Below are 26,821 nucleotides of genomic sequence, written 5' to 3'. Positions count from 1 at the left end.
TTTGTTTTAAAATATTAAATTGTATTTGTTATTCAACTCTACATATGCTGACTTGGTGCAGTGGAATCAGAAATAGTTTTCATTATTTGCCAACACACCTTTCAGTCAAACTTCAGTATGGATTGTCACTTATCTTAATAAATAATAATAATTCAATAGTAACTTTCAGTGGAGGTTCTAAAAATATTGACATAGAAAAATCCACACAGTTGGATACAAACAATAAAAGGAAAATTTAGGGAAGACTATGAAGAAAATTTTCAGAACAGCAAGATCTCTTAGAAAGCAGAATAATCTCCCAAGGGAAATAATCATCTCACAAAGCACATGAGAATATACTCTATGGAGTGCTTCTGCATCAGCAGAGGAACAGATAGGATGACCTGGATGACCTTTCTACCACTTATTTCTGTAATTCTAGGATTCAGGTGGTAAAGCAGAATCACAGCCAACTGGTTTTTATCCCCATGGTACACACCACAGCTATTCTCAGGATTACCCACTTAACCTAAATGGGGGTGGGGGGGCAAATGTAGCGAGCCTGAAGCACAATGCAGAATAATCCCCCTGCTACCACTCTGTGAAACCAGGTCATCTGGGAGCTCTGTGGTCATTCTGATTTGTTAGATTATGCAAGGCGATTTCCCTACGTAAGTACTGTGGCTTTTTAATGCAGAGAAGCAAATTAAGGTCTGATAATTATAAAAGGGAGAGGAAAGAAACCAAAGTCAAGATTAAAAACAAAACAAAAAACAGAAAATTACTACAATATCTTACCTTTACTGCCAGTATTTTGCCACTAGGGACATGATATGCTCTGCATGAGGGAAAAAATTAAACAACTTGAGATCCCGCAAGATAACCTTTATACATATATGCAACCTGTATATAATTAATTTCACATAAAAATGAATTAGTGAAAACACACTTTTACTGGAAAACAGTTTCCATATACTATTTCCAAACAGCAAACGTATTTCAAGGCATTTATGTCTAAAAACAACTGATCAGAAAAATGAATGTATGCACAATAAAACTTTTTTGATGATCCAGCAGTTTCCACATTATGTTTCTGCATGTTTTGTAGACAGGCACATATATAAGGGAATTTTATACTGCATAGTAATGTGGATATGGATATGAACTGACTTACCTTCATAGTTTCTTACAAAGTAATGCAAATATGCTGTAAACCCTTGTGATGGGGCGCCTGCCCCACACTAGGCTCTAAGGGTTAATAGAGCCTTGAGGGGCTGTGCAGGAGGCAGTCAATCAGAGAGAGGCTGAGAGAAGCAGTCAATCAGGGCCAGGCTGGCCCATATAAGAAGGCCTGCAGAGCAGAGCTGCTTCAGTCATGCCCTGGAGCCTGAGGAGGGCAGCAAGCACTCCAGACAGAGCAGTGCTGCAGACAAAGACCCCCCCAGGAAAAGGTACTGAGAGGTTGGAGGGGATGCAGCACGTGGCTGCCATCTATAGGGTCCCTGGGTCAGTACCCAGAGTAGTGGGCAGACCCGGGTTCCGCCCCTCCTCTACTGAGAAAGTGGCCAGACAATTGGCTGCAGAAGCCACTGAGAAAAGTGGCTGGACAGTGGACTGTGATACTGTCCCCCAAAAGGGGGGAGCACAGAGCGTGGCATAGCCAGAGGGCTGTGTCACAAAGATGACATCGCGATCCTGGGAGTGATGTGGGTCCCTGCAGCAGAAGTGACGGTGGCAAGTCGTCACCAGAAGAGGGCGCACTGGTTAGCAAAGCTGATTCAAGGGACATTCAGCAGGGGGTGCCGCAGTTGTGAGTTGCACCTCATCACAACCCTATGCATATTCTTCATATAAAATGAGCATTGTAGCACAAACTAATCCTCTCTAATCTTGCAGATATTTTGAGAGTTAAGACAAAGGGGCACCCAACTATATCAATTAAAATGAAAAACCCAGTGGTGATTGATTGTTCTTAGAAATCAAAAGACTAACCAGAATACTAGTTAGTGAAATCAACATTCTATAGTATAGAAATACACGTTCTATAGTCTATAGTATGATTAATATCTGTATTATAACAATGCATCTACACCTTAATGTCTACGTGTACTTGAAATGATTTTGCACAGTAATCCAAGAGCAGTTTGTGTCAATTTGTCTCACAGAATATTTATAATTGGCTGTTGTAAAATGAATATAATCCTAACTTTATTGTTCTAAGAAACTAAAGAAGTATGAGCAAAAAATTCTACATATAAATTTTGAATATAAACACAACCATTAAAGTTTTTTTTTCTTCAGTAATTTTACTGTCTAGTACTGGTTTATTGTACTATGTACAATATTGTCATATATGTGGCATTAACTTTAATGAATTACAATATCTTAGCACTATATACCACTAGTAATTATCACTGAAGAAACTTCAATAGTTTTGTTCCCATGCAAAATTATTCATAGTACAGGACAAGAATATAATTTACTCTTATATTTTTAATTGTATAATTTCTGTTAATGGCTTGGGAGCTTAAAAAGCTCATTTTAAAATATCTTAAATCAACAATTTATGGGATAATATTGATAAATATGTGAATGGCATAAACTTATAACGACTGACAATATTTTACATAGTATGCATCGAAATCAGTATTATTTTAATGTCAGTTTAAGGTGCAGAACACAGGACTGGCAGGTGAAGCTATAATAGAGAGACTGACAGTTGAATGCATAATAAATGAGTCAGGTGGAGTAAAAACTATTATGTAACTATGAATGAACCAACAGTGGCAAAACATTTTGACTTTAAGATCAGCAGAAATGATAAGAAAATGAACAGGCTGAGATAGCATGCTTAACGTCTGTTAGTTTAATATGTACCGTGCTGGACAGTTTGGCAACTTAATTAGCTTGTCAAGAAAGCTGATCTTTTTTCCATAAGAGAGGTCTCCTGTTTCCAAGTGAATTAAAAGGGAAGACTTGATTATTTAATTATGATGCGCACTAATTCATCCGTGGAAGTTTGGGTTAAATTTCCAGCAAAGGACAGATACCTGGTTTGGTTTACAGAGCATTGACAGTACCAATTTAACATTTAATTATCATTGAGAACTGGACCACAAAGGAGACACCATGCCCAGGGGTACAGTGTGTCCCTTGACTTTGCAAATGGCATGCTACCTGGGTGAAAGGGAATTTGTTTACTTCAGACTGATATGCCATCTCAATTGTCTTGACCTTCCTCAACACAATAACTGTAAAGTGATTAATGAAGTCTGAATAGGAGCTTTGGTTACACCAAAAGACAATGGTACACCTTGACAGTGTTTTAATTAACAGCTAAGACTTCAAATTAGTCTGCATTTGCTACAGTAATTACCTGTTCCAGTGAGTGTGTGGAGGAAATATTTTTGTTAGATATTAGATAGAACAGCAACCAGGAATTAACCAATCTGGCTAGTGTCAGCATAGATAACATATGAAGATTTAATACCCTTAGGAAGCTGCAGAATCATATCCTAAAAAGCCCATAGAATAATGTGCTGACCCTGAAAGTTTGTTTTTTCTTTACACTTGTTAAATGTACCCACCACCCAATCTATGGGTAAATATGCAGAGATTAAAGTATTGTTGTTTATAAATAATATACAGAACCATTCCAGGAGACAGCTCTTTACACATCTTACTGTCACCCAAAAGATAAAGGCTTGAGTAAAAGATCCCACTGTGCTAGAATGTGACATGTGGGACTAAGTAAGGTAGCAAGTTCAATGTAGTACACTCTCATAAAGACACACTAATGGCCCAATCCTGCAAGGTGCTAAGAGTTGATGGTGTTCCGTACTTGGCAGGACCTGGTCTCGGGTCAGCAGAGATACTTCAATGGAATATCTTCCATGGAAGAGATTTAAATTAAGTAAAACAAAGGCAACGGCTGTTGTTTAATAGGGACAGTTCTGATACAAATTCTGATGGTTGAGGATGCATCTGAACAATGTGAAAGAGCTAATTTAACTAGATGTTATGTGAAAGTGTGAAATTCTAAGATCTGTAATAATTTGCTAAATAAAAATAAATATATAGAAGAGCAGGAAAAAAATAATATGCAGTGAATAATAGATTTTATTCCATATCAGATTTTATGTAGCGCAGACAGACACTTTTTAGTTGGCTTTTGCTCTTAGGGCAAATTTTTGCTATAGTAAAATATCTGTGCAGCTCCCATTGACTTCAGTAAGAATAGCTTATGCAGAATCTATGGCAGAATGTGGCTCACAATGAGGACAGCTGCTTAAGCAATACAGAAGGCTGTCCACCAGTGTCAAGAGGATTCTACGCTAAGTGGAACTGCAGAGCAGTGTATTACTAAAGACTGTCTCACTTTTTAATATATTATGCATCAGGAAGCCTCATATAATGAATCACAGGCTTCCTCTAAACTACAGCAGGTCAAAAAAATTTCAGTGAATAGAAATTTTTGCCAAAAGATGCATTTGGGGGGCTCTGAAACTATTAGCAAATTTGTGTGGAATTTGACAAATACTGTAGTTTTGGCAAAAAAAGAAAAAAAAAGCGATACAACAAAAAAACCCTTATTTTTTAAAATTTTTGTTTTATGCTGAAATGTTTCATTTCAACCAATTCAAAAATTTTGTTTTGGGTTTCCATTACAAAATGGCATTTCATTTTCAACTTTGGCCAATTTAAAAAACAAAACACAGAAAAGGGCAAATCAAAACAAAACACCAAAAAATGTTTTGAGTTGACCTAAAATGTTTTGGTTGATTCAAAATGAAATTATTCACTCAGCTCTACTTGTTATCTCTCAGTGTAACTGAGGCCGGATATTAGTTTGTTTACCTTCACTTTTGACTTGTGTTCCTCATATTTTTCTAACTGCATTTTGTTTGCACAGCTCAATACACTGGCACTAACTTAATGACCAAAGAACTTCTATATGCTCATCTCCTCTAAGACTGTGGTAAATCAGTCCTTACCAACCAAAGGAAATAAATCCAAAACACTGCACCACGCAGAATAACCCAGGGAAACTACATTTTGAATTTATAAGAGTTCACACCTTACAGAAACCAGCCATGGAAGAGCAAGTCCATTTCTCTATTTTGTGTGTTCAGGCTTTATTTTTGCTCTGCAAATGAACCGCTGCAAAAGCTATAACCCAGATGATTGGGAAAAGACAGCTATAAATCATTTATTGTTAAGGAAAAATTGAACAGGCAGCATTACATCAAGTTAGCCAAGTTCTGCAACAAGAAGTTTAAAAGGCAATTTCAAACTATGCAAATGTAAACTACTCACAAATCTGAAAGTTATCAAAGTCGTTTCAATTTACAACTGCACAGATCCTTTTAATTTCTCCCCATTTCTGTACATTATTTACACTGTGCATGTGTAATTAATACCATGTAATGCACTGTTCATATTTTCCTCTCATCAGAGGCATTACCTAACAATCACAGTGGCAAACTGAAAAAATTTTGTGTTTCCCTCTTTCAGTTATATTATTAGAAGCCTGATCCAGCTCCCACTGAAGTTAGTGAGAGTCTTTCCATTGCTTTAGAAGTATTACAGGTAAGATCCTACATGCTTAAAAAAATAAAACACTCATTTTATTCTATCAACCTGACAACACATTTACAGAGAACATTATGCTGCACTGACTAAATTTTTCCAACAGCAAAAACAAAACACAAAAAAACCCACCTATAATATCTGCTAGGATTTTAGTTAGAAAATTCTACAGAAATCAAACAATTTTTAGAATATTCTAACACCATCAAATCCCAGTTTTCTTGACCAAGATTTCAGCTCTTTCATAAACTGCAATTCCAAAATCCTGAAGCAGGCATAAAACAATGCAGCTTGCTTCTCTACAAAAGAAAAAGGACACTAAACTTTCTAAACTACTACATGCCACAAGGGGCCACAGCAATGGTTCCCTCAACCCACCCAGCAATATTGTTAACCTATCCAACTATACTCTCAGCTCAGCAGAAGCAGCTGTCCTATCTCGGGGCCTCTCCTTCTGCCCCTCCACCCCCACGAACATGATACAGTTCTGTGGTGACCTAGAATCCTATTTTCGATGTCTCCGACTCAAGGAATATTTCCAACATACCTCTGAACAACATACTAATCCACAGAGACCTCCCTACCAACACTACAAAAAGAAGGATTCTAGGTGGACTCCTCCTGAAGGTCGAAACAACAGACTGGACTTCTACATAGAGTGCTTCCGCCGACGTGCACGGGCTGAAATTGTGGAAAAGCAGCATCACTTGCCCCATAACCTCAGCCGTGCAGAACACAATGCCATCCACAGCCTCAGAAACAACTCTGACATCATAATCAAAAAGGCTGACAAAGGAGGTGCTGTTGTCATCATGAATAGATCGGAATATGAACAAGAGGCTGCTCGGCAGCTCTCCAACACCACTTTCTACAAGCCATTACCCTCTGATCCCACTGAGAGTTACCAAAAGAAACTACAGCATTTGCTCAAGAAACTCCCTGAAAAAGCACAAGATCAAATCTGCACAGACACACCCCTGGAACCCGGACCTGGGATATTCTATCTACTACCCAAGATCCATAAACCTGGAAATCCTGGGCGCCCCATCATCTCAGGCATTGGCACCCTGACAGCAGGATTGTCTGGCTATGTAGACTCCCTCCTCAGGCCCTACACTATCAGCACTCCCAGCTACCTTCAAGACATCACTGACTTCCTGAGGAAACTTCAATCCATCGGTGATCTTCCTGATAACACCATCCTGGCCACTATGGATGTAGAAGCCCTCTACACCAACATTTCACACAAAATGGACTACAAGCCGTCAAGAACACTATCCCCGATAATGTCACGGCTAACCTGGTGGCTGAACTTTGTGACTTTGTCCTTACCCATAACTATGTTACATTTGGGGACAATGTATACCTTCAGATCAGCGGCACTGCTATGGGTACCCACATGGCCCCACAGTATGCCAACATTTTTATGGCTGATTTAGAACAACGCTTCCTCAGCTCTCGTTCCCTAACGCCCCTACTCTACTTGCGCTATATTGATGACATCTTCATCATCTAGACCCACGGAAAAGAAGCCCTTGAGGAATTCCACCATGATTTCAACAATTTCCATCCCACCATCAACCTCAGCCTGGTCCAGTCCACACAAGAGATCCACTTCCTGGACACTATAGTGCTAATAAACGATGGTCACATAAACACCACCCTATACCGGAAACCTACTGACCGCTATTCCTACCTACATGCCTCCAGCTTTCTCCCTGACCACACCACACGATCCATTGTCTACAGCCAAGCTCTGCGATACAACCGCATTTGCTCCAACCCCTCAGACAGAGACAAACACCTACAAGATCTCTATCAAGCATTCTTACAACTACAATACCCACCTGCAGAAGTGAAGAAACAGATTGATAGAGCCAGAAGAGTTCCCAGAAATCACCTACTACAGGACAGGCCTAACAAAGAAAATAACAGAACGCCACTAGCTGTCACCTTCAGCCCCCAACTAAAACCCTCCAACGCATTATTAAGGATCTACAACCTATCCTGAAGGATGACCCAACACTCTCACAAATCTTGGGAGACAGGTCAGTCCATGCCTTCAGACCCCCCCAACCTGAAGCAAATACTCACCAGCAACCACATACCACACAACAGAACCACTAACCCAGGAACCTATCCTCGCAACAAAGCCCGTTACCAACTGTGCCCACATATCTATTCAGGGGACACCATCATAGGGCCTAATCACATCAGCCACACTATCAGAGGCTCATTCACCTGCACATCCACCAATGTGATATATGCCATCAAGTGCCAGCAATGCCCCTCTGCCATGTACATTGGTCAAACTGGACAGTCTCTAGGTAAAAGAATAAATGGACACAAATCAGATGTCAAGAATTATAACATTCATAAACCAGTTGGAGAACTCTTCAATCTCTCTCGTCAAGCGATTACAGACATGAAAGTTGCTATATTACAACAAAAAAAACTTCAAATCGAGAAACTGTTGAATTGGAATTAATTTGCAAATTGGATACAATTAACTTAGGCTTGAATAGAGACTGGGAGTGGCTAAGTCATTATGCAAGGTAGCCTATTTCCCCTTGTTTTTTCCTCCCCCCCCCCCAGACGTTCTTGTTAAACTTGGATTTGTGCTGGAAATGGCCCACCTTGAGTATCATACACATTGTAAGGAGAGTGGTCACTTTAGATAAGCTATTACCAGCAGGAGAGTGGGTTTGTGTGTGTGTGGGGGGGGGGGGGTGAGAAAACCTGGATTTGTGCTGGAAATGGCCCAACTTGATTATCATACACATTGTAAGGAGAGTGATCACTTTAGATAAGCTATTACCAGCAGGAGAGTGGGGTGGGGGGAGGTATTTTTTCATGCTTTGTGTGTATAAAAAGATCTTCTACACTTTCCACAGTATGCATCCGATGAAGTGAGCTGTAGCTCACGAAAGCTTATGCTCAAATAAATTGGTTAGTCTCCAAGGTGCTACAAGTCCTCCTTTTCTTTTAGCTAAGGAGGTATTTCAGAGACAGTTTTGTTAAAGTAGTACAACTGGTCAATTTTTGTTCTAGCTGAGGAATATTTTAGGTGAAACATGTTAATGAGATAAATACACAGTTCAGATATTCACATTTGGGGACCAACCCTGTAAGATGCTGCAGTCCTTTCAAATTCATTGAAGTCAATGCTCTAGATTTTCATTAACTGAAGTGGACTCTTGCAGTTAACATATGGCACTAATGTCTTCAGAGGGTGAGCTGAAAGGTAATGGGTTTGAAAAGTATGCCCAAGCCACAGAATACCATATAAAAGACCACAGAAGAATTCACACTAAAGCAATGACTGATACTGCTTAGAAGTTGAAAACACTACGTAAAGAACACGATTATTTTAATGGCATCTAAGAGTGCATTTCTAATGCAGACAGAGGACACGATCCATGCTCCCAGGAGCTTGCTACAAACTAATATTTGACATGACGCAACTAGGTGAAGGGGATAATGCCACAATAGGGAAGGGCAGGAGAAGCAGCAGCGTCGATGAGATTAATCCATTACTCAACGAAATGTCGAGTTTAAAAATAACCCAAAACTTTTATTTGATTAAATCAAATGGCTGGAATAAATAAGTAGACGACTTATCAGTAGGGTTCTTATAAGCCTCACAGAAGAAATGAGTCTTCAGGAGGGATGCAGAAGAGACAGTAGTAGCTTTGCAGCCCAGCTCAGAAAGGACATTTTATGAATAAGAGGTGGCATGATAGGATAGCAATGTTAGTGGGAGAAGCGGACAAATAGATCAACGAAGCTGGCACAAACATATGATGAAGAAGAGTTATGCAGGACCTTCACCCCTGCCCTGGTGTACTGTACTAGAAACCATGGGAGAATTCAAAACAAAGTGACGTGTGGGATTGCCTAGCAACTGAAAATCTAGATGAAAGAAATGGCTGACATTTCCGTTTTGGGACACTCTATTGGTGAAAAAGTGTGCGATTCAGAGAGGATCGCTGAAAGCAACAATACACTATGTAAGCACAGGAAAGACCAACTCCTGCAGATTTTGGAACATATCCACTGCAGAAAGGAAATTTAAATCTTGGTTCACATTTCCATCAGCATTCATTATTTTAAGCCCTCTACTTCTATTACAGTGAACAGCTTCTAAGCAAGATTGGAACAGTTGTGTCAAATATTTTATTAACCTTGGCTCTTAACCATGTCCCTAGACACTGAAAGCCCTGAAGGGCCCAATGCAAGCCAAGTCCTTCAGCATAACTTTGTCTCCTCTACTTCAAAAATCAAAAGCTCACCCAGGGAGCCTTACTAAGGCAGTATGCCCAAGTCTGTGGGGAGAGGCTAGTTATTCTGGGTAAAGAAGGAAAGATGGTCAAACAATGTCCTCCAGCTAACATCAGAGACATTCTGATCAACTTTGGAGGGTGGTGTGTGTATCCTTTCTCCCCCAGAAGCAAAAATATAATGTGGACATTGAGGGGATTTTGGGGGAAGAATTCCAGATGATGCCTCACAAAATCAAAATAAAACTAAAGAGCAATTTTGTACAGGAAAGAATACAAGGAAATAAAGAGCTGAGATTCAACAGTAACATATGAATTTATATTACATATGAAAAACTTTTTTTTCCCCGTCTCTGTCTTCTGCTGCCTGCTTAGTTATGCCTGAAGGACTCTAAACCACAGAAAAATAAAGGGAGAAACTAATGATGGTTTAGGCTGACTCTTATTCATAAAATAATCTAGAGTTTATCAGATCTTTTCTGATAAAGATACAAAAATTCCATACATTTAATGGAGACATCAAATTTCTGCAGCACTTCACACCTCAAAAGTTTAAAAAGCTATTTAACAGACCAAAAAGAACAAGACACAAACTTAAAAATAAATATGTCTCAAAAGTGAAATGAAATGTTTTTTTGTTTGGTTGTCTTGGGTGTTTTTAAGCTTGCCATGCCCTAAGATAATAGTTCTTTGTTCCTCTTGCAAAAGTTAGGGGTTTGTTAATACCTAAAAGTAGAGCTAAGCAATGTTTTTCTTACAGTGTTTTAAGGGTTTGTGATATCATTTATTTTAGGAAAAGCAAAGAACTCTGAACTTGGTTCCTGGCACATGAGAAAGAGAGGAAACAATTTTCAGTTTGTTTATGATTTAGGGATGTGCACATTAGAAGCACATAGATTAGATATATTAAGTTTCTTAAAACTTTTAGCATATATGTAACTAAAAACCATAATTGTTCACCTTTAATCTAGTATAATCAAATTATTTAAAAAACTTAACACTTATCTGCAACTTAAATATTACCTCACTCACAGAACTGAAGATTTATTACTGTTATATCCACAGTGTTAGGGATGGGGCAACTAATGCACACAAGGTTAAATGACTTGCGCAGTATCACAGAAGGACTCAGTATCTGAGCCAGGATTCGAATTCAGGAATTCCTGCTTCCCATTCCTGAATTCTGTCCAGCAAACTACTTTTCTATTTTTCCCCATCAATAATGCAAACTAAGCAATAAGGTATTCACTGTATAAGACTGAACCAATTCAAGGACAAGCCATGGCCTGCCTATTATACTAATGAGTCATTCCCTACCCCTTGCTATACACATAACTGACGTCTGCAAAACTGACAGAATGATGTAATGCTACAGTGTAAATTCATTAATGACGTGGCCACTAAGCACTAGGTAAATGGTGCTCTCCGCTTGCACAGGCTCCTGAAAGAATCTCCTGGGTAATCACATGTATACAATCAGTCGTCTTAGCGTATGTGCAGTGTGCCTCAGGTGGCTCATGACCCGGATTCACCACCAAATTTGGTCTGCTGGTTGGATCATTAGCTTCCCTGACCCGGGCCGGGTACTGACAAGGGGTGCGACATGAACGATGATCCTTCTAATAGCTGACAAGACAACACAGTTCCTGTGAACAAAACATGGTACTTCCTTTAGGAACCCTGGCAAGTGAGGACTGTTGGTTTAAGTATTTCTTGCCACATAATATACGTCAGGGATGCCTACGAAAACAGTAGACGCAATTATTCTTTTAAATTACTTGTAGAATCCTACCAGTTCCTAGTTTTTTCCCCAAATGAATAGACTTTATAAGAACATAAGAATGGCCTTACTGGGTAAGACCAAAGGTCCATCTAGCCCAGGATCCTGGCTTTTGACAGTGGCCAGTCGAATGAACAGAATAGGTAATCATCAAGTGATCCAACCCCTGTCGCCCATTCCCAGCTTCTGGCAAACAGAGGCTAGGGACACCATTCCTGCCCATCCTGGCTAATAGCCATTGATGGACCGATCCTCCATGAATTTATCTAGTTCTTTTTTGAACCCTGTTATGGTCTTGGCCTTCACAACATCCTCTGGCAAGGAGTTCCACAGGTTGACTGTGCGTTGTGTGAAGAAATACTTCCTTTTGTTTGTTTTAAACCTGATGCCTATTAATTTCATTTGGTGACCCCCAGTTCTTGCGTTTACTCCTTCTCATAACAACACTTCCTTATCTACTTTCTCTACACCAGTCATGATTTTATAGTCCTCAATCATATCTCCCCTTAGCCATCTCTTTTCCAAGCTGAAAAGGCCCAGTCTTATTAATCTCTCCTCATACGGAAGCCGTTCCAAACCCCTAATAATTTTTGTTGCCCTTTTCTGAACCTTTTCCAATTCCAATATTTCTTTTTCGAGATGGGGCAACCACATATGCACACAGTATTCAAGATGTGGGTGTACCATGGATTTATATAGAGGCAACATGATACTTTCTGTCCTATTTTCTATCCCTTTCTTAATTATTCCCAGTATTCTGTTAGCTTTTTTGACTAGCGCTGCATATTGAGTGGATGTTTTCAGAGAACTATCCACAATGACTCCAAGATCTTTCTTGAGTGGTAACAGATAATTTAGACCCCGTCATTTTATATGTATAGTTAGGATTATGCTTTCCAATGTGCATTACTTTGCATTTACCAACATTAAAGTTCATCTGCCATTTTGTTGCCCAGTCTCCCAGTTTTGAGAGATCCTTTTGTGGTTCTTTGCAGTCTGCCCGGGTCTTAACTATCTTTAATCATTTTGTATCATCTGCAAATTTTGCCACCTCACTGTTTACCTCTTTTTCCACATCATTTATGAGTATGTTGAATAGGACTTGTCCCAGAACAGACCCCTGGGGGACACCACTATTTACCTCTCTCCATTCTGAAAACTGACCATTTATACCTACCCTTTGTTTCCTGTCTTTTTAACCTTGAATTCAGGCATGCTACTGGTACTGCAGCCAGTAACAAAAGTACAGCGTCCAATTTCATATGGGAAATCCTTTCTGCTAGGACACAGTAAATCTACTTCCTTAATAAAAGCAAATATAGCTATAACAATTCCAAAACCACGTAAGTATTCTTTTTCTTGAAAAAGTATTTACTGTGACAAAACCCAGATGGAAATTGTGATTTTTTTCATTGGCAAGTATTAGAATGGTTAACTAAATGATACTATATTTTCTCCTTAAAACTGGAATGGGTCCTCCAACATTGCAGTGTTCTTGTTTCATAGGTTCCACTGACTATGCCAAAAATAAGTTTTCTAAGGGAAAAAGAGTTTGGGAGTGCGGGAAATTGTTCCTCCAAGATTTTAAGCTTGACTAGAGAGACAGGATATATAAAAATCTTTGATTCACTAGGTTCTCCTTTCCAAATCAACAAGAGACAGATTCTGTCCTTAGATGTGCACGTCTCTCCCAATGTAGTCACATGCATTTGCTCGTAAAATAGAATATAATGCAAACATTTTTTTCTTATCCTGATGTTCAGGACATCTGAAAAGTAAACTTTCCAGGTCATCTCCTATGTGTGCACACATCTGTCTTTCTCCTGCCCTCCCTCCACCTCACCATTTGTCCCCTGGATACTTGTTCAAGAGAAAGGCATTTTTCCACTCAACAAAGGCTATACACACTGTTCAGCCTTACCCAGATCTGTATCAGCCCACCTAAGGAACAGCGCTGATGGGCTCCAAAGAGAAAACAGTGTGAACCTCCTTGACAAAGAATCACAACACAGGCTTTCAGAAGGACAGGAATGGTGAAGACCTTCAAAACTCAGGTATTTAAGACCCAATGGAAGACCCATGCCTACAGGAGCATCTGGTTTCTTATTCTGAATGTAAATGTTTACACACTAAGCAGCAGTTCATTTGGTAGCACGCATCATCAGCAAACAGTTCTTCATACACAAGAACTGTGAAGAGAGTCAAACAGATTGAATGTTTTCTTATCCTATGAGAAATAACCTAGAGCAAAACAATTCTGTCACAGTATTGTGTAAGATGAATAAAATAAGTGTTGCACATTGTAGAATGACATGTCGGTCACCAGCTGCAAACTACATGCGGCAAATCACCCACAGATTTGGTTTACTGCTTTTGTGCGTGTGCGGATTTACCACTGTGTTTCATGCTAATGGTCAGACTTTAGGAGTTTTAACGATAGCATTGTCACCTTCTAAAATGACCATCTAAAAAATAGATTCAAATTGTTTCTACGAAATAAACACTTTGACAGTTGTTGCTGCCTTCTGTAATAGACAAACACATTAGCCTGGCTCTCTGGCTGTTAAAACAGGAAATACAAAGTGAACAGCAGTTGTAAAAAGAAGCTTTTATGGGGACTCTGCTAGTTCAAAAAGCAATCTATGCCAATCTTCCTTCTGTCTAAAATCCTATTACAAATGCTTGAATAGTGATTGCAAAATGATTTGTTGTTAAACTACAGAACCAAAAAAATGCTTGTATCTAAAATCTAAACTCTTCAAAAGAGTAAAACAAACACCAGAAACAGTACCAAGTGAATGTACAATACTTGAGTTCACATATGGAGAAGGAGGGTGAGGGCCAGTGTACATGCATATGAGATTAAGTGGATCCCCACCTCATTTATCCAAGCAACATCTGTACAGCTGTCATTTCCATTTATTACCACTTTCCTTAATCCTCCTTTCCCCCTCCCCACACACACATCCAAAGACCAAAAGTCTGGAAGTCATCCTTTACACAAATTGCTTTCCCTTCCTCACCTCTCTTGTCCATTCCTATCACCACAGCCACAAAAGGATCTTGATCCTGCAAAGAGATCTGCATGGACAAAGAGACTGATCCATAAATTCCCTTTGTGGGGTTGATCCCTTAAGTCCTCACCTTGACATGGCCTCTGGTCAAATACATGTTCATGCCCTAATCACAGAGTGAGAACTATTTAAGGAGCATAGTAGTTTTGTACAATAATTCCTAGACCTAGAAAAGATAACCATAAGGCAAACAAACAAAATTATTCTCGCATTCCCTACAGCAGCTGGAATTGGTGATTCCATTTAATCTCTGCTCAATTTCACACAAAATTTAGATTAAAAATTTAATTCAGACTAGTTTTACATTGATTTTTTTAAAAAAGCTTCTTGTAAGTACATTTGAGATGATCCCGGCTATTCTCCCCACTTGCCAGCTTTAGGCCCTTGTGAAATCTTTGCTTTTGTATCTTGCTTTCTCAAAAGCTGTATCCGCAAAAAATCTGAGTGCCAATGTTTAAAGGTCCATAATATCAAAATGTTTCTGGAATGTAGCCAGAAGATAGTTTTATATCAAGTTCAAATATCACTGGTTAATCTTAATATTCCAGAATAACCACTGAACACTCTCCCCTCAGGAACTTCAGGGGAAAGAAATGGAAAGCCAGCATCCTGCTATTAACGACATTACTGTTGACTTTTCTGTTCCACTCACTGTTCTTTACAGAAAATTCGAAGTGAGAATAAGGTCACAGGTTAAAACACAATGCCAGTAAATTCTCACAATATATGGTTCTAACACAACTTACATCAAGTGGACATTCTACTGTGCACATATCAGATTGCACACGTTTTATAAACAAAAGAATTATAAAAAGTAATCTCAACTAAAGGACAGCCCCTATCTATCACTTTGGCATCACTCATAGCCTTGGCTCAAGAAAGTCCCACAACTGATCTAGTAAGCAGACTGTTACTTCTAACCACTAGAATGCTGCTCCCTTTAAGGCAACGGAAGCTGCTGAGAAAACTTACATTGCGTTTACACAACGCCTAATAAAAGCAACTTAAGTTTCTATTCGCTTAATCTTCTAGAGGATGGGTATACAATGTAAACAAAACAACTTTAATTTAAGAAACATCCCATTTCTAATTAAAGGGCCAGAGGCAGCTGGTTGGATAACTTTTAATCAGTTTCAATAACCTATTGATTGGTATACTGAAGCTTAAAAAAATTAAAAGTAGAAGACGATTGGGGAATTGTCCCATCTCAGAACAATAGTAGAGCCCTCTGTAAATAACTCCTCTTTTAACCATCAGCTAAATGAACATTTCAATACCACAGTACAAAGTCTTCTGCAAAATTACTTTAACTAACAAGCAGAAATTTATCAGCTTCAGCCAAAATCAATGCTGAAATCAATTTGAACACTGGTTGTGTCTAAAGGGGCTCATTGGCAATTTAGGGAAATTACACCATGTAAATGCCTGTGCTTTAATTGAACAGTTTCATCAACTAGGCTGTGATTGCTGTCCGTTCATTTATTTACTTTCACTGCAACTACCATTCTGCAAAGGAATGTTTTTTGTCAGACTTGAAGGAGGCACTTTATCTTCATTTTATGCACTTTTGTGCATAACAGATTTTATGAGGCAGGCAAGCAATGCTAGGGTCAAACAAACAAAGGAACAGCAATCGCTGGTCAGTCTTGTTTAAACTGTAAGGATAAGAAGAATAACATTGTGTGGGGCATTTGTAATTTACTTCATCTGTTATTGTTACAATGGTTTTTAGCATTACTAAAAATAGGGTGTAAAATAGCCACAAGAAATGTAAAAATAAAGCAGAATGGGTAAGGATAGAAAGGAAGCATGTTTAGTGGCTAGAATACAAGATTAAGGGATCTGGTTTCTAGGCCTACCAATGCCATAGGCTTGCTGTAGGACATTGAACAAACCATTTAATCACTCTGTGCCTAAATTTTCCATACTGTGAATTTCTGACTATATTTCCCTTCCTCACAGCGTTATTCTGTGAGGATTAATTCATGAACATTTGTAAAGTGCTTTGAGATCCTCAGATGGAGATTGCTACAGAAAGGCAATTTATAATGGCTTTATTCAGACAGACAGACAAACAGCAATAGATAGAAGTAGAATGAAACGGACAATGATGGTGAAAAAACCTCATGACAAACAATGGGGAGAGGTGGAATCACTACTCAGACTTAGGGAGTCTGGCCAACACCATCATTTAAGTTGGAAGAGGATACTGGAAGAAGTTACTGGTTCTGAAGAACACATCTGCACTCTAGACTCCCTTCACAACGATACATTCATCACTGTCTTTGATCAAAGAAATACTTTGAGATAAGCAAGAAAACAGCAAAACCCTGCAGAGCCCAAATTGCATAAAGAAACAGCAAACATCTCAAATATTCTTGTGACGGGTTCCTCCTGGAACTGGGGTACCACTAAGCCCACCTGACTTGCCAGCCTGGACTCCTTTTACACTATACTGCGATGACAGGCCCTCAAGCCCCCTCCAGCACACACATAGGTAGGGACACATCCAGCTGCAGCTACACACAGATGCTGATATCAGCTCTGAATAGGAAGGCTCAGCTAAGGCACCTCACAGTTCCTAAGGCATGCACTCCCTTTTGGAGTGCAAACTCAAAATTATACCATCTTGCGCTGCACAGGGAACTGTACAGCGTAAGCTCCTGAAATTCGCCCCCTCCCTCAATGTAGAGGAAGATATGCAACAGCTTTCTGCCCCCAGTTATGATTTCTACACACTGGTTTTAGACAAAAGTAAGTTTACTAACTACAACAGATAGATTTTAAGTGATTATAAGGGCTAGCAAACAGATCAAAGCAGATTACCTACCAAATAAACAAAAACGTAATCTAAGCTTAATATACTAAAGAGATTGGATATGAGTAGCAAATTCTCACCCTAATTGTTGTTTTAGGCAGTTTGCAGAAATTCTTGAGGGCAAGCTACACTTGCTTGCAGCTTAAAACCCCAGGCATTTCTTTCACAGGCTAGAAATCCCTCTAGCCTGGGTTCAGCCCATCTCCCCTAGTCCAGTCTTTGTTCCTCTGGTGTTTCCAGCAATGTTCTTGGGCGGGAAGTCAGTGAAGAACCACGATGATGTCACTTCCTGCCTTAAATAGCTTTTGAATATGGTGGGAACCCTTTGTCTCCCCTCTTGGTTGCCATGCCTAGTCAGTGGAAAAACACTGGTATTCCAAGATGGGAGTCCAGTACCAGATGACTTGATCACATGCCCCTGTAGGGACACAGCAGCCATGACTCTGAGGTTGTTTGTAGCATCCTCAGAAAGGCTCCCCGGTGGGAGATTAACATCTTCTAAGATCTCTTGTTTTCCCTAATGGCCCTTCCCAGCCAGCCATCTAGACTGATTGCATTCTGCCTAGTGGGTGTTCCCTAGGTGTAAACACATTTGTAGTAGATGCATAGACAATATTCCTAACTTCAGATACCAAAATGATACATACATACAAATAGGAGAATCAAATTCAGTAAATCAGAACCTTTTCAATGATACCTTACACGACCTCTCTTGCATAAAATACATCATAGTTATACCATAATCATATCATAACATTACTATGAAGAATATGGGGCGTAATGCCACAATTCTGTCACCACTCTGGCTTCTGGAGGTTGGATAACCTCCGTCTCCTTTACCCTAGAAGTGAGCTTCCCCTCTCACCCTACAGAGGATTACACTCAAATAGCACAGTTTGTATATGCTGCTTTCAGAAGGGAAATACTTGATCAAGACGACAACCTTCCAGATGTTTTGCCATGCGTTGTGTGTAATGTGACAAAGACCTATCCCAAGGGTGGTTGTGATACAAAATATACAAATGGACATATACTCAAGTTAGCACACAACTCAAGTGAATAGCAAAATTGCTCAAGTGAATTGCTGATGCAAACTGAAAATACACACTGTCCACAAATAAATATTAAACCTCCACATTTATATTCATTTTCTGCAGCCACACCAGTTTTCTGGCCTGCGGATCAACCACCTCTCTCCAGACCCTCCACATAATTATGCAAACAATAATGAAATTGTCTGATTTAACAAAATTTTGAGTGATATGATGACCAATACATTTTACTCACAGATTTTAGATAACTTTACTGTACAATTTATTATGGTTTACCAATCTAGAAGAAACTCGTAGATTCATACACCATACACAAAACATATTTTTAATACTCCAAACATTTTAAAACACTATACTGACTGTAACCTAAGGGAATTCTAATTTTATTTGAACATTTGACATTTCTTTACCTGCATTTAAAAAGCTGAAATGAAAAAATATGAAATTAAAAATATGCTGTATGATTTTGTTTCAGCATCTAGTAGGAGAACTGTGAAACTTGAGAAGTGCCATGCAGGTGAAAAATATTACAAAACAATTATTTGCCAGTGGCAAATACCATTTCTATATAATATTTACATTATAAATACATACTTATACAGTATTTTGGTTCTCAATAATTTAGTGCAGCTATTGCTCAGACTCCGCAGCAGAGTTTACACATAACATTGTGAATCAAAATGTTAACATAATATTTCACTAAAGTAAGGAAGCAGTCTTACAAAAACATGGCCTCTCAGAGCTCTGGAACCTATGATAGAGGTAAAAAACGTAGCAGAAAGACACACACTTTAAATGCCTTTTGGACTTTCCAGTGAATTATTTTTCAAAAAAGCAATTTAAGTAAATACCCTAGATGCAGTAGTATACAAATATTTTCTTCTGCTGTGCAGCAGCCAAGAGCCTGTACTCTCCATCATATCAACTTTTATAAAATAACTGAGGAAAAATTAGAAAGACTGTTATAAAACTGGAAAGTTAATAAATCCACCACCACAACTATATCAGACCCAATTCTGCACCCTCAACTCTCACTGAAATCAATGGCAGCTGAGGGTACAAAAGACCTCACAGAACTGGGCCTAAAATTAGTGAATACAAAGAGCAAATCCAAGTGGCTTAATGATGAAAACAGACTAGAATGGTGGAAGGATTATTATTTATTTTGAACTTCCAAATAACTTTTCAACAAGCTTTATTCAAAGTAAGGAGCGTACTCCCAACAAAGTACCGGAGCTACATACTATATGCATTCAAAAAAAGCAAGAACACTTAATTGTGTTTGCAGTGATTGAACTCTGTAGCTGCTTATCATTCCTTAATTAAGAAAATAGTGCATCAAAAAGCAGTAGAAAATAATTTTAAAAGGAAGTCAAGCAATTATAAAATCCCTTTTCTTTAAAGAGAAGAAAAAACATTCAGATTCAGCAAGTTCTTACTAGAAATATTGCTATAAAGTATTGATTTTTGCCAGACTCAATTGACTGAAAAGTTGTTTGTATAGCAATATTGGCCAAGCCAATACACTGGAACAATTTTGCTACACACAGTAACCAAGTGCATTTCTGAAGTATAATTATACTATCATAAAAATAAAGCCAAGCTACCCCTTCTCCAAGCAGTAAAATAGTGGAGGCTATAAAAAACCTAAATAAATGAACTATATATATTTTCTAATGAAACACAGTGTCTTCCAAAGAGAACGAAAACACCTCCTCTCTCTTCCCTTAAGCCAAGGTTAGCATGAAAAGTGATCAATACTTCAATCTCAATAAACTACTTCAATAATAGTTAATTCACGTGGAAACAGAAGCTGAAAATTTCTGCTCAGCAACCTGCGACATGCTATCTTGTTTGCTGAATGCTGATAATATATCATTGCCATAATGGATACGACTTAGTATGAAGTTATAGAAAGACAAAAATTAAACAAGGAAAAGATACCTACACATACCCGCTCATTCTTTACATTCAAATCAATACCATGTATGCTACCTTCTGAAACAAACCTATCGTATGGAATGCTGGTAGACTGAGAGAGTCAAACATTTGTAATTAATTTTATCTGACAAATGCTCATTGATTTACTGGAATCAAATACATGTGAGTTGCTATCCATTACTGGAGTGCAATCCAGCCACCTGTACATATTACATTTTGCAATTTCTTATTGGCTCATACAACATGTATGCTTCTTTGGCAAGGAAGAACCAATTCCCACTACAGAAAGGCAAATGCTCTAATACAAGAAAGTTTTACTGATTTTATATGGAACACATCACAGGACCATAATCAAACACCCCAAAATATATATCCAAACATCAATATTCATTTCTACCAATTTTCATGACTTCGAAATTCTATCGAAATTTTTAGTTTTGAAAAACGTAGGCCAGCTTTACAACAAACTGTATAAAGACACAAAGTTAACTCTGCTGACTTCTTATAACAGCAGTCGCTAGTAACTCCCCCAGAATGAAAGAGTAAGTGGGGACATCTAGGAGCAAACACAGGGAGATCCTACAGAAATGGATATCTTAGCAACAGTTGGGCTTGGAGAGGAAATTTGGGCTGAGGTTTATGCTCTGTTATTATTTGGGTGTATGGTAAAACCAAACCTTAGGAATGGTAAGTCTGATCTCAAGACAGCATGGGTAGACTTTCTCTGGAGCAGGATGGAACATTGCCGGCTTATGAGAAAAAAATCAACTAGCTACTACAGTGGGCATTTTTTATATTTTAAAACACACAAACAAAAGACAATGAAAAAAGGAAAACAAAAAAAGAATGTTCTCCTAGGCTCAGAGGAGGTTTCAAATTTTTCCACCAAAAAAACATCATTCCTTGGAAAGCCAGTTTATATCAAATCAAGATATCCAAAAACCCTTACAAGACAGACACTGGCATCATCACAGCCCACCCAAGAACTATCATGCAGAGGAGCTGCCAGAAGTGCCACGCCTCCCCTTTCATGCCATTTTTGCTTTATCTGTCCATTCGTGACCTAGAAGAATAGAGAACATCAAAGGCATGCCAGGCAGAACTGACGCTGCCTAGTGTTTTATCCAAGTTTCCTATATGGATTCTATGGAACATGTGTTGTACATGTGGCAATATTATACAAATATCTGACATGTATATAAAAGCTTCCACCCCCAGGGATGTCACAGTACTTTATAAACTACATACACACATTGTGCCTAAAATGCAGCCATCCCTTAGGAGCAGGGCAGCAGCTAAGTACACCATTAGGTCCTGATGCAAAGCCCATTAGTATCAACTTCAGTGGGCTACGGATCAAGCTTTAGTTATGCTAACACCTCATAGCAGTTCCCGCTCCCACCCCACCTCTTTCACCCTCTCTTCTTTCTACTTTGCCATCACTGCTTTCCGTTCTCCACACTTTATTTAGCCTCTCTCCTTCCCCACTGATGCCAGCCATGTTTCTTCCATCACTATCTTCTGCCTTCTCTTAGAGGGGCAGTAGTAGGATTTCAGTCTCTTTAATCAACTCCATAACACACTTTGTCAGGTGATGCACAAACAGCGTGGGTGTGAAGGCCACAGCACAACCAAGGTATATGTATAACATACATACAAGGCGTCTGTGTGTGACAAGCGCACCCCATGTTCTATGTTAAGGATGCAGAAGCAAGAGACACAGACACGTCTGTATTTCTGAAACAGTGTTAAGCAAATATGGTGAGATCAGCAGGCCTACATACTTTTTGTGAATACAGACTAACACGGCTGTTACTCTGATACTTGGTTAACAAGGCCATGTGCCAAAGTGTCCTTTTGCAATTATGTACTGTGCAACAATCCTGCCAATTTGTACTAGACAATCATGCTGAGGCTCCAATCAGATCTTAGAGAATGACGACAATGGTAAATCTTTTATCCTGCACAAGGCTAAGAATAGTGCCTGCTGACAATATCCCCTTGCTTGCGCCTTATTAGATCCACTTCCTCCAAGAAGGTGATCTAATATTGGGAAACAATGAGAAATGTGGTTTTAATGAGTGGAACTTGGATACTAAGATTTTCCTTTTTAAAATGGTCCTCCATGCCCTCCACAAGCAACAAAACATGAGTTCTCCTTCACTATGTCTGGTCCTGACCTTGAAGTTCCAATCTCCCCACACACCCTTCATCCATTCTCTCTCTAAGAACAATCCTCGCTCCAGAACGGTTTGTGCTCTCATCCTCCAGTTGAGAAAGAAGAAAAGCAACTCTCTCCAAAGAAGCAGCAGCCATAGATTGATCTGTAAAGTGCATCAATCCACGATCTCTCCCCAATATAAAGAGAAAAAGCATATCACTACTACAAAACATATGTTTGAAATCTACGGGTCTAGAGAATAAGTAATATCCAGAAGACAAATAAGAGAACATGATAGAAGGTCTTTGTACCGCCTTCCATGCACTAGGTTGACTTGATTTTGGAAATCTGTTAAGATTCATAACAAATCTGGATTTTCTCTGATAATGACTCCAAAACGCATTTTTATTAAAATTCATGTTAGGAGACAGAAAGCAGGAGCTTAGCAAAGTTGGCGGCCAATTAAAAAATAAAATAAATGTGATGTGGTTTTAAAAACTTTTTTTAAAAACGTTAATATCAAAGTTAAAATGTGTAAGGCATAAACAAGATCAAAATGGGATGCCATGTTTCTGTATATGGTAAATAGCTCTCTGGAGGAAACCTTTATTACTCCCTCAGGGCTTTCTTACAAAGTATGGATTTTTTAATTCCTAGCGGAATATTTTTCATACACCACTGCAGACTATTAAGTACCAGATATTACATTATGTAGTTTAAACTTTGCACTACGTATGAGAAAGACTTTCCCGTTGAGAAAACTATTTCTTTGCTATTATAATCTTTACAATATTAAAATTAAAACTGGCTTCAGGGTATAAGCATCACTACCAAAATTTGGGGGAGTTTATAACTTAACATATTCATCAGTCTGTGTATGGAGCTTCTTACAGGAGAGGGAAGTGGATACAACAGAAATGGGGGAGGGTTACTAATTTTGTAGTGCTGCAGAAAAGCAGAGCAATGGTATCATAACAGCTTTGCATCCAATTGGTGTCACTGCAAGCAATGAACTAGCAACGGGTATGGTAAGCAAGCAAGAACAACAGTATTAAAAAGAGGGAAGGAAAAATGCATTATGCTTCAGGCCAGTTAAACTTGCACTTGTGGACCATTAACTTGTCACCCAGGAGTGATTCAACTCTAAATATGAAGAAGATAATAAAAACACACCAGTCCTCATAGCACCTAGAAACCAGTATTTCGAAAGATCTGGAAGGCAAATGTGAAAAAGAGAATGCCTAGAAAAGCCTAAATTACATATATTGTATTTTAAGGTCTTTTATCATATGTCAGCAAAGGCCATCCACCATCATACTGCACACCTGAGGGAGAAAGATTTGCTAAATTTTCTTTTCAAGAAATTTAAGCGAAATGCAACACTCACTTGTAGACTGTGCCTCCATTGCCATGACCGAGGACATCTCGATATTGTATGTCTTGTTCATTCATCTCCACAAGAAAGAAAGAAAAACAAGAAAGATGTCATGCTGTGGATGGAAATGTCAAGGAAAAGCAACTCTAGGCCATAAACAACAAGCAGTCTGGGTCATTTCAAGTTCAGCTGCAAGAACGAGAAGATCAATACAACATTTGCTGTCCAATTTATAAAAGACGATACCAAGGGACAAAGTGATGGAAAGTTTAATGACAATTTGTTTGCCTGGGTCATTTCATTAAAGTTTGATAAAAGGTGTCAAAATGGAATGATATAACATAGCTCAAGAGGGTCAGGTCACAGATACTGATAGGAAAGGGGTCTCCAGCACTGCACATAACCAAAGCCAAAGTTGTGAGGGGGAGGAAGCAAACCAGCCAACATTGTCATCTTAAATATGGCCAGAAAAGTTTACTTGGGTCCATTTACAGTTCAGTGTAGAATCAGCATAATTGATACTAATTGGATGATATGTCTGTATCGATAGAATTGCTACAGTTTATATACAAATGCTTAATTAAGGCCACAATCCTGCAACAAATAAAAATTTGGTTTTAATTGGTGCTGAGCACACACAATTTTCCTTGAGTTATACAATAAATTGCTACCTTGGATGCTTAGTGCTCCCAGAGACAAGTTTCCAGACAGGGTGGTGGGAAGTCAGAGCCTGTGAAGACCCCCGAAGCCACATGGAGCTTTAGGGTCTGCTCTCCCGACACCAGGAAATTTCGTGCGTTGTGAACATGGGAATTTTGGTTCTTTTATATTGTATAAAAGCTTAGTTCAGTTTTGTTTGTTGACTTACTGGATCAGATTGAAAACCAGGAACCCCACTTCTCCTATACAAAAGTGAATATTACACTGGACATCCTAAATAAGGCAATTTAGTATTCAAAAGCACCAAAGCCATTTTTGACAATAGTGTATGTCTATTTTAAAACAACTCTTTCAATTATGATAAATTTTGGTCCACAGTAATGTCTCCTAAACTAAGATAGGGATGCTAAATTGATGAACAGTAATAGAAAGTAATCAAGATTGGATAGTTTCAGATTTTAAATTATATTGTTAGCAATCTACCACAAAATCTTAAAAAAAGACTCATTTCTTGGATTATTTATATTCTGTTTGACACCAAATTATTAATTTTGTGCAAGTTGTTCCAGCTACTAAAAAACTTCCTGCTAATTTTATTAACCAATGGTGAGATTTTCAAAAACACCTGAGTAACTCAGAAGCACAAATCCCACCAAAAATCAAATGGGACTTGTGCTCTTACATTGTATAACAGGGTGTTTTGCTCTATGTGGGCTGGAGTGCCTGAGGCTAAGTCAACCTTGATTAAAGAATGGGCTGCACCTGAGAAGAATCAGGTGATTCCTGTGTAAAAGAAGCCAGGTTTAAGTAGGGATAAAGCTCAGCTGGGGAAAGAGCTGGAGGGAGGTTCTTATAAAGGTTGGAAGTTCAGAGCAGGAAGGGGCAGTGAAAGGGGAGAAGCCCAGGAAACTGCCACTATATCTGTAGTGACTGCAGGGAGCAAGAAGGCTCCTGCAGGAGGGGAGAAGGTCTCCAGGCTGGGAGGCCTGGCAGAGACCCTGATCAAACAGGAGGGAGGCTGAGGAATAGCCCCCGGGAGGGTAGAAGGTTCTGTTTTTGAGGTAAGACATTTTTGGGGGAATTTTTAATTTGGACAACTGTGACCCCATAAAGGGTGGACTAAAGACTGTGACCTAGCCAGAAGGCTGAGTCATTGACAGAGAAATCACCACAGTGCCAGAGTGACCATCAGTAGGGGGCACTAGCCTGGTGAGAGCTGTTATGCCATGCCTGGCCACAAGGGGGCACACAGTGGTGAGTGGACCTCAGTTACTTGTCGCTTCAGCGCTTTTGAAAATCCCACTCCAAAAGCCTTATTCTACACCATTGAAGATAGGAGCAGAGTTGGGCCTTAAGTGCTACATGCAATAAAAACCTCTAAAATGTCAACTTTCAGCAAGTTTCAACAGCAAAAAATTGAGTTTTTAATTGATTAAAAATAATCTGTTTTTGAATCACTAACAGTGAAGCTTTAAATATTTTGTTCTGCTCTTCAACCAACTCGCTTATCAAAGGAAATATTTATTCTCCTATATATTTCCAAGGTTGACGCTTGTGAGATCTGAGATAAACGGAAGTACATTGAAGCAGAAGTTACGTCCACATAAATTGTCTATTTGCAGTTAAGTCTGCACCACAAATCTTCAAGATATATAAAGATTAGTACCCAAAGGCCAATTAAGTATTAAAACTAAGGCTGAAAACTCTGATAATTATATTTCACCAAAAAATGCAACCCAAGAGGAAAAAATTGCAAGGAATTCTCCCCTCTTAAAATATTGCATCGGCACCTCACACAGGGTGAGATACTAGGCACAGGGTGAGATACTAGATACATCTTTAGACTCTATTGTAAACAACAGATCTGTGAGAAACACAGAAAACCTAGATAGCCATAACTAACTATATATTAGCTCTTCTGGGAGGTTTTTTTTCCCCGTGTAATTATGCAAGCGTATTTTGTAAGAAACAGCAAAGGGTTATTTTATACCAATGTTTTCCCTTTTCTTCTGCATTTGGCTAACTGGTAAAAAGTGAATAATCTTAGCCATATCTTTGCTGTGATGTTACACCACTTTCACTCTGCATGCCTTTCACTGTCACTCTGGTACC

General features: G+C 38.9%; 1 protein-coding gene across 9 annotated transcripts in view; it reads right to left on the bottom strand.

Moving 5' to 3' along the window:
* MAP2K5 (mitogen-activated protein kinase kinase 5) overlaps window positions 1–26,821 on the bottom strand; it is a 213,835-nt gene that overhangs the window by 136,275 nt on the left and 50,739 nt on the right. For all 9 annotated transcript variants that reach the window (XM_073304431.1, XM_073304437.1, XM_073304432.1 and 6 more), the window contains 2 exons: window positions 24,062–24,126; window positions 778–817 (listed from right to left, as the gene is read on the bottom strand). In XM_073304431.1, coding sequence (XP_073160532.1) covers window positions 778–817; window positions 24,062–24,126 — 105 coding nt within the window. The remainder of the gene's footprint in view (window positions 1–777; window positions 818–24,061; window positions 24,127–26,821) is intronic.

Source organism: Lepidochelys kempii, chromosome 10, assembly GCF_965140265.1.
Source record: "Lepidochelys kempii isolate rLepKem1 chromosome 10, rLepKem1.hap2, whole genome shotgun sequence".
Classification (NCBI taxonomy): domain Eukaryota; kingdom Metazoa; phylum Chordata; order Testudines; family Cheloniidae; genus Lepidochelys; species Lepidochelys kempii.
Note: the sequence above shows the minus strand (reverse complement) of the source record. Positions and strands in the feature narration are given on the sequence as shown.